The sequence below is a fragment of the Pholis gunnellus genome, assembly GCF_910591455.1.
Source record: "Pholis gunnellus genome assembly, chromosome: 2".
In the NCBI taxonomy this organism is placed as follows: domain Eukaryota; kingdom Metazoa; phylum Chordata; class Actinopteri; order Perciformes; family Pholidae; genus Pholis; species Pholis gunnellus.
In genome coordinates this window covers 812,384-822,003 of record NC_136536.1, presented here as the reverse complement: position 1 = coordinate 822,003, position 9,620 = coordinate 812,384, and the positions used below count along the sequence as shown (strand labels likewise).

Genomic DNA, 9,620 nt, shown 5'->3' with positions numbered 1-9,620 from the left:
TAATGCTGACGGTGCTGTTTTGTGTGTTTTCTGTCCCACAGAAAGTGCGCATGGCTCGGATCCGCATGGCGAAGAAAGGAACAGTCAACGCCTTCCTCCAGTACAAAACGGACCGAGCCCTCGGGGTGAGACACACACACACACACACACACACACACACACACACACACACACACACACACACACACACACATAGTTTCTCACCATCGAGCAGGAAGAGTGGATTACAGTCCAGTTAACTCAGTGATGGGAACAGATAGAGAGACAGACAGCGAGGTGAGGAGACATTTATATTTATATTTATTATATTTAGAGGTGTTCTGCTCACAGGAAGTGAACATGTGAAAGCATTAAAGTCCTAATATATATACAGCAGTATACTGGATGTACTCGCTGAGAGCAGCTGTTGATTTCACTCATCAGCACCCAGAATGCAAAGCGTCTGATTATAGGACCCCTATCTCTACTAAAACCGTCCTCAAACACAAAACACCAATGTGACCATTTTCATTTCTTTCCAAATAAACGTTGTGTGATTTACGAGATGTAAAATAATCCACATAGAGACACAGAGAGAGAGAGAGAGAGAGAGAGAGAGAGAGAGACAGAGAGAGAGAGAGAGAGAAGGAGAGAGAGACACAGAGAGAGAGAGAGAGGAGAGAGAGACAGAGAGAGAGAGAGAGAGAAGGAGAGAGAGAGACACAGAGAGAGAGAGAGAAGGAGAGAGAGACACAGAGAGAGAGAGAGAGAGAGAGAGAGAGAAGGAGCTGCTGACTGCACTTTGGAATTCAGAGAAGCTTTTTCCCAACAGCAACTTGGCAACACAACAATGAAACCAGGTTAGCTCCATTAGCACGCAGACAGACTGAGGTCTCCTGTGTTTAGTTTAAAATACAGAATCAGAACCACCATGTAGTCTGGAATAAGGACACATTTTAATATTTGTATATATATATGTATAAATATATATACATATATATATATATATATATATATATGTATATATAAATATATATATATATATATATATACATATATATATATATACATATATATATATATATATGTATATATATATATATGTATATATATATGTTGGTGGAAAGGATCGGAGAATAGAACCAGTGAAGTTGTCTGAACTCTACTGAAGCTGCATGTCTGAACTCTACTGAAGCTGCAGACTTTAAGTTCAGAGGCTCCTCCCACTTACTGCACAAACAAGAACCTGAAGAGTTCATGTGCAGCTGAAGATCTGAGGAGTTTTATCTTCATCACGAGGATGAAACTGTTTCAGTGTTTTATCAGTGAAGAGGATTTAAGCTTCAGGTGGAGGGAGAGAGACGGATCTAATCCCTCAGAGCTCAGCGGGAATGTTGGATTTAAAGAGGTCATGATGAGGGTGAGGAGGAAGAGGAGGGGAGAGAAACAAAGAGAAAATAAGAGGATGAAGCAGGAGACGGATCACAGCTTCCTCTTTGTGATCTCAGGAATACTTTGAAAACCTGTTTTACTCTTTTATATATTCTGAGACATCACAGACGGAAACATGGAGAGGAGGAAGAATGATGAAGAGAGAGAGAGGAAGCAAAAAGAAGAGAGAGAGAGGAAGCAAAAAGAAGAGAGAGAGGCTCACACACTATTATAAGTTGTTCTTCAAACATACGTTGATTGATTTTCAGACTTTCTCCTTTATTTCTCCTTTATTTCTCCTTTATTTCTCCTTTATTTCTCCTTTATTTCTCCTTTATTTCTCCTTTACTTGTCTTTTATTAATATAAACTACGTACCTGATGTAAGGCGTATGGTGTTTGTCCTGAGGGGGGCGCCAGAGGAGCGATGATTGGGTAAAACGGGTTCATCCTCCGGGGAGAAGGAACGGGATCAAGACGTTTCGTTGAGTTTCATGTCTGAAACTACGGCACAAAGCCGACGTATCGCGACGTGTTTTATTACATACGAAGTCATTGTAACGACGCAAATTGACACAAATTGACAGAAGTTTGAACTGGACAACAGTAATGACGCGAATATGCGGAATCTATTCTCTGGAGTTGATGTATTTGATGTAATATCTTTGGTATTAACAACAACGTGGCTCAGGTATTATATACAATCATATACAAGCATTTTAAAAGCTGTTCGTCTCGCTCACAGATCTGTCATGAATTCAGACAAATCAGCATCATGATGTCGTGATTTTGGGATCATTTTAATCCGTTTATTGAACCCAAATCACTGCTAAACAGTTTGATTTGGGTTCATAGCTCTGCTGCTAGTTACAGTGAAGACATCGCAGTGACTTCCACAACATCTACGAACCATCAGAACCGTATTTCAGTCGTGGTTAATGAAATGTTGTTGGTATGACGTTAAGCCCCGCCTCCTCTCCAGCGAGAATGACGCAAATAAACCCAAATTACCTGAAGGTCAAACTCGTTCGAGTACCGCGAGGCAAAAACACATAAAGACCTAAATGTCCGTTTTTATGCAGATGACATCATTTTATATGTCAACTCAGACTCTGGTCTTCAGTTGGCCTTTGATGTTCTACATTCATCTCTTTCTCATGATGCAGATAAGACCAAGAACACGGTTTTCTCAACAGCCGCCAACATTTGGCTCAAACATGTTGAATCAGACTCATTTCATACTCGTCACCGCATCACAGTTTGGATGGAAGAAATAATCATCTCATGATATTTATAACGATCCAATAACATCATATTAAATTAAACACTAATGTTGGCAGAACTAGTTTCCGGTGTTCTGCTCTCACACAGGATGCATTCGTTCCTCCTGGTGTTTTAAACTTGAGTGATTTTTTTAATGTTGTGTAAACTTGTTGTTTTTTGCTTGTGTGTGTTCAGGACCGGGACAGTGACACGACGGCTCTGTGTGTAAAGAACAGATCAGCGTTCGAGCATCAACACAACCACCTGCTGCACTGTCTGGAGAAGACGACGGTGAGGATCTGGAGTTTAGATCTTTGTCTGCAGGCAGCCTCGATGTTCTTGATTACTTACGTTCACGTTTAAATTGAACGTTTCTTATTGAGTTGGCAAAACAAGGTCTTTAAAATGATCTTCCTCAACAGATAGTTTGTCATAGAAACGTACATTCTGAAATGTATATTTGACTAAATCTTCTCGTCCGTGTCGTCTGAAGTTGAAAGCAAAACCTTTAAAGCTTCTTCAAATGTTTCAATTCCACTTCTTTAAGAACCCGTTGATCTCAGTTTCTCCCTTCGTCTCTGCTCACAGAACCACGAGTTCACGAAGGAGATGAACTACAGCGAGCTGTGCATGACGGAGTCGGTGGGCTACAGGACCAGTCGCAGCACCTCGCTGTCCAGCCAGCAGGGGGCGCAGAACAACTCCACCGGCTGCTGCCCCCGCCGGGCCCGGAGGAGAGCCGCCATGCGACTGGCCAACTCCACGGTGTCCGTCAGCCGGGGCAGCGTCCAGGAGCTGGACACCCTGCACATCAAGTCCACCTCCATCACACCACAAACGTACATGAACGCACACAACTGGAGAGCAGACGCGCAGATAAAGCACGAACAAATAAACTTCAGATAGAATTTGGTTCTGAGATTAGAAATAAACAAAAACGGGTCCAAAACAGAGCCTTGGTGTAAATAACCATTTACTGCGTTGTAATGGTTATTCTACCATTAAAGACACATCTTTCAGATAATGAAGACTTGAACTTACTTGTTACATTCCAACAGTTGGCAGCATACGAAGCAGCTTCATTTAGCCTCAAGATGAGCACAAATCATTTGCTCAAGTTGGCGCATTTTCAGTTTAACACAAACTTCCCCTCAGCGTCTAACATCCAGGAAGAACAAAAGGTTTTATTGTGTTTGGAAAAATGCTAAATGATATCATTATATCATCATTAACATGTTTATATTCCCTTCCAAGAAAACAGAGAATTCAAATTTCTATTTGACTTAAAAAGCATCAGTTACACACTTTAACAGTTCACTGCGTCTTTTCAAGGTTTTCTTGGTTTCTCGTTAAAACACTCTTTGTGTTTGTTTCTCTCCTCAGTCGTTCCAGTCTGAATGCCCAGATGAGCGACCTGAAGCTGAACTGCGGGGAACCGGATTTCACCGCCGCCATCATCAGCATCCCGACGCCGCCCGCCAACACGCCCGACGAGAGCCTGCCGCCGTCGCCCGCCCCGATCCCCGGCATCCTGCGCAACACCCAGGCCACCGCCTACACCCACGACACCTTCAAAATCTCCTCCTTATAACCTCCGACCACGCCCGCGACCCCCCCCCCCCCCCCCCCCCCGGACACTCACCCTGCCGCCCCACAGCCAACCTCCCTGTGAGCTGTGGACCTCCTTTGAATCCTCTGGTCCTGATACTCGGGGCGCCGCTAGCTGAGATCTCGAGGACGCTCGTTGCTTTCCTCTCACTCTTGTTGTGGATTAACGGAGACACGAGGGACACAGTGGCTCGCCACAACAGGAGCTGGGACATCAAGCAGAGATCAACGGAAAAACAATGATTGCTCTCCTGAAGAACGCTTCCCGTTCCTTTTACCCCAACACGCACTTTTGGGACGGTTCATCTAATGGAAACGATGCCAAGACTCCCAAAGAAAGACATCAAGCCCCCTGAACACCGACCGACAGGTTTCATTGGGTCAGTTCTTTGCATCTCTACGGGTACCAAACGGCTGCGAGGACAATGGGCTTATATTTCAGTCTGAACCTGGCGTGAAAAGGACAGAGTGGTTTTAGTCTCCACAGTGAAAACCTGAAGGACTGTAGACCAGCTGGAGGATCATTCAGACTCAACTGTTTCAGAGTCAAACTCATCTGTGATCGGATGAAGACGAGACGATCTGGAGACAAGCGAGCGGCTTCCAACTCATTGCTCTGTTTGGATGTTGTTGTGGAGAAACAGGTGACGTTATCAGGCCGATACAGCTCCACAATGATACTTGAGGTTTGGTTCTGAGCGCCGTGAGTGAAGTATTGGACCTCTTATGTGTAAAGGTTGTAGGTTTAAACCCCACAAACTTGGGTTGCGATGTCTTAGAAGAGGATGATTCTGCAGTCTGTACGGATGATCTCTCCACTGGCTCTGATTCAGCAGCTTCAGGTCACACGAGAACTCTTCAGAGTCCGGTCGTAAGAGTCGAACGAACACGAAGGACGATCCAGACGCTGCTGAAACGCACCAAACTTAACACGTGAAGCCGGACTCAACTGGGCTTAACTGATCTATGCTGAGCCTGAATACTGTTCATTACACTGAGCTGATCTTTAAGGAGCCGGACTGGACTCAAAGGACTTACCTGCTTTTTCTAAATGAGACTGTAGAGAGAAAAAGGGTTAAATGAGGGATTCTGGATCAATCTGGTCTGATGTGGACCGGTCTGATGTGGACCGGTCCACATCAGACCGGTCTGGTCCGGCTGTAGCTCAGAAGTGTTTGACGTCCAGACTTGGAACGAAAGCCTTTTACTTTTCAAAATATGCAACATTACAACAAGCAGGAAAATAGCATCAACATGAACAGAATAATAATAATAACAATAATAATATGCGTGTTATAAAAGTACAGTAATTATTGCAGGGAACACAATGTAAAGCAACTAGGAAATTCATTTGTGATCTCACGAGAGAGAACACAACAAGTATTCTGCAATAGATTTGAGCGGGAAAGAGAAACGCGACGCCACGAAGGCTCTTCAGCACTAAAGTCACGTTCGTCCCGATGAGGTGCATTCTGGGAGAAAAAAAGGTTTGTTTTCAACACATTCATGAAGAAGTTACTTCAGTTTTATTCATCAGTGATGCTCCATAACTTCTGATCAAAATATCTAAAAGAGATTATATTTAATCTTGTGCACACAAATGATCATCCGAACTCGTATTATTCTGAGTTTAAGTGCAACGAACTTTAACAAGTTACAACAAATGAGAACCAACGCGGATCAATTGGAGAAAAACAACAACGCCGGCGAAGTCGACGTCGTTCCTTTTATTTCTGGAGCCTCCACGAATGAATGGAAGCAAATCATTAGAAGAAAAGAGGTTTTAATAAGAACAAGAAGCAGCAAATGCCAGTAAACTGAACCAGCGCCCAACTCTCTGTCTGAGAACCCTCAATGAAGCTCTCCTTAAACCAGGTGACCTCCTCTAGCTTAGCATCAGTCCCTCGCTGTGTTTCCTGCTGCAGCGGTTCTTCCATCAGTCCGTCCACATTCTGAGATAAAGGACCGCTGGACGGGAACATCCCAAACCGTCCTCAGATTTAGACTCCAGCACCAGCTGTCTCACAGCGACGTACGATACTGAAAAAGCTTTCAGCGGAAATGTAGGAAGTGAACATTTCAGGGGAATTACAGCTGTTTGACATCTTTTCACCTGTAAATCAGTTCTGTGGATTTTATTCATCTTTTTCCCCAAAGTTTACGTTAACTGTTAGAAGACGCAGCAGCAGCCATGAAGGGATTACTGAACAGGCCTATCGGGCACAGAGACAGGTACCGACCAGGACTCAATATGACCAGAAAGAGACACAAAACGACTTCAAAGAGACATAAAACGACTTCAAAGAGACATAAAACGACTTCAAAGAGACAGAAAACAACGACAAGAAGACTTAAAACAACTACCAAGAGACACATAAATACAAAAAGAGGCTACCTGGATGCAGACTGTCTTGATTTGTAGGAGAGGTGGTGGGGCCTCATGTCTGGGCCCAGGAGCCCGTTGTCTCTTTATAAGTGTTATCTCAGGTTTGTGTGATTTGCAGGTGAAAACACGTCTTAAAACAGATTTAGTAGAAGGTTTCTTTAGAGTTGAACCTTCATTTAAAGCCACGTCGACGTCATGAAGCTGAAACTGCTCCTCCGTTTGTCCACCGCAGCTCAAGAGTGAAGTCCTTCCATCAATGAAAGTCTTATTGGATCGTTAATGTGTGTCTCCTGATATGAACTCACATAGTAACAGATGCTCTTCACAGTCCTCGTGACAAGAGAACGAAGGGAGACGGACGCTTCAAAGGCAGTTTGAGAGATTTGGCCACTGAGGAGATATAAATGTCACAAGTCAAGAAAACGTTGTTGAGTTGAGAAAAACACGAGGAGACGATAAACTGTGGGTGATTTCAGCACATCGACCCGCGGAGACACCGTCCTGGAGAAAACAGCCGAGGACGTAAAAGTGTTTCCTGAAGAGGATATTCAGCCGCGGAGCATAAAGATGTAGAAGTTCTCTTTGGACTTCATCCTTCAGCCCAGAGCCTTTAAAGACTGACTGATGGTAGAGCGCTGAGGCAGCAGTAGAACAGAAGCTTGACAGAGTGTCTGTGTTGAGAAAGATCTTCTTAAAGAGCGCACGCCGTCGGCCACGCGTGACTTTCAGCTGAAGCGTTTCCTCGACCCGTTCAAGAAGCGAACACGAGACACCGACGTACATACTGTAACATGTTTTGTATCATAAACGTTCACCTGCATCTTCCAATCAAAATCCTCAAACCAAAAGAAAAACGCTAAAAAAGAGAAAAAAAGAGCAGAAAGTCGTGCATGAGCCTCGTACAGTAGAAGTAGCACTACTGGTCTGAACCATATCAGAGAAGAAGAGATAGAACACACAACACTGAGGGGAAGAGAAGCATCTTCATCCATTCTTTTGCATGACGACTCATTATTTGCTTCTTTCCTCTCATTGGTCCCCCCCCCCCCCCCCCCCCCCCCCCCGAGACTTTTCAAAGACGAGTGTTTGCACCACGAGACGTGTACGTTAGAAGAATCAACAGATTATAGAAATTAATTTCAAAATAAAATCATTCAGGCATGTTCCTCGCCAGAATGCAAAGTGTGTGTGTGTGTGTGTGTGTGTGTGTGTGTGTGTGTGTGTGTGTGTGTGTGTGTGTGTGTGTATGATGAGCAGTCACAATCATGCATGGATACCGTTGTAGGTATTTTATCTGTTTTCTCCTGCGGTTTAAAGAGTCGACTGAACAGACGGTTCGTTCACTGGATGAAACTTTTCTCTTGTTTAATATTGTTTTTAATGTTTTCACTTTGTTCTGATGCTGTTAAGTAACATTTGTATCAAAATGAGTATTTCACGCTGATTCAGTGATTATTACCTATTTAATCATCATTTTGAACATTCCCTCTAATTACTAATCAGAATTCTAAACAAAAAATTCCAAATAAATAAATACTCCTCTTTGACCTTCCATAGCACAATGTCACAGCATTTATTTTATTTTAAACTTACTAATCAGAATTTTAAAGTACAAATTTCAAATGAATTGGCTCCTTTAATCTTCCATACGGCATTTGTTCAACACGTTTGTCATGTTTAGCTCATGAACCTGGTTTGTAAATGTTATTTTAAAGTGCTGGATTTAAAGGACATGAAGTTACTAATTCCTGTAAGTTATTTTGTTGTAACTCTGGTTCTATGAGTGCTGCTTCAACAGCTTCTTATTGTTTAGAATGTGTCTGTCCATCAACAGCTTCCTGCAAGTTTCACTCCTGTTCTTCAGATCCAACATTGGTGTCACGTAGAAACATAATGAAATGATCTGTTACAGCTGAACGATGAACGGGTGAACGATGAACAGCTGAACGATGAACAGCTGAACGATGAACAGCTGAACGATGAACAGTGAACGATGAACAGCTGAACGATGAACAGCTGAACGATGAACAGTGAACGATGAACAGGTTTCATCCTGTGAACTGATGGAGTGAACGAAGGAGAAAACAGCATTAAAGCACAGAGGTGTATATTCCATTCCACTAATAAAGACAAGAAACCAGAACATCACGCGTTTGTTTGTGTCTGATTATATATATATATGTATATATATAATATATACATATATATATATATACATATATATATATGTATATATATATATTATATATATATAAACATATATATGTATATATATACATATATATAATATATATATATAATATAATAACATATATTATACTATTTATATGATATACTGTATAATATATATACATATATGTGTATATATAATATATATATATATATGTATATATTACCGCTCAGGATAAACACACGAAGTGAGGTTTAGAATCAGTGGATTGAAGTCTAAACTGGTGGAGCAGCGCCCTCTAGTGGACACAATTTGACTTACAAGTCAGTCAATGTCGAGCTGTACTTTACCAAAGTACTGGACTTAAGTACACATCTGAAGTACTTGTACTTCACTTTAGTATTCCCATTTTCAAACACTTCTTACTTCTTCTCCACTAAGTCTCAGAGGTACATGTTGTACTTTATACTGTACTACATCTCAGAGGTACATGTTGTACTTTATACTGTACTACATCTCAGAGGTACATATTTTACTGTACTACATTTGTTTGATTAAATAATAATCTTATTGATTAAAATAAAACTTTATTGATACTCCAGCAGTGTAGTAAATAAGATGAGCTGCACTTTCACCAGTTTTCAACAATAAAGTGATGAACACATCAGAATACAACATCAGATACACAGTACATTGTTCCGAATAATGTGTACTTTTACTTTTGCTACTTAATTAATACTTTTTTGTATCAGAGTATTTGTGGTACTTCTACTTCAGTTCTTCT

General features: G+C 41.8%; 1 protein-coding gene across 1 annotated transcript in view; it reads left to right on the top strand.

Moving 5' to 3' along the window:
* The window catches only part of kcnd1 (potassium voltage-gated channel, Shal-related subfamily, member 1), a gene marked incomplete at both ends in the record, with an annotated part of 35,719 nt that extends 31,456 nt beyond the window's left edge, over positions 1-4,263 (top strand). The window contains 4 exons of the mRNA XM_079177817.1: positions 42-125; positions 2,868-2,963; positions 3,261-3,511; positions 4,056-4,263. Coding sequence (XP_079033943.1) covers positions 42-125; positions 2,868-2,963; positions 3,261-3,511; positions 4,056-4,263 — 639 coding nt within the window. The remainder of the gene's footprint in view (positions 1-41; positions 126-2,867; positions 2,964-3,260; positions 3,512-4,055) is intronic.
* Positions 4,264-9,620: the final 5,357 nt, after the last annotated feature.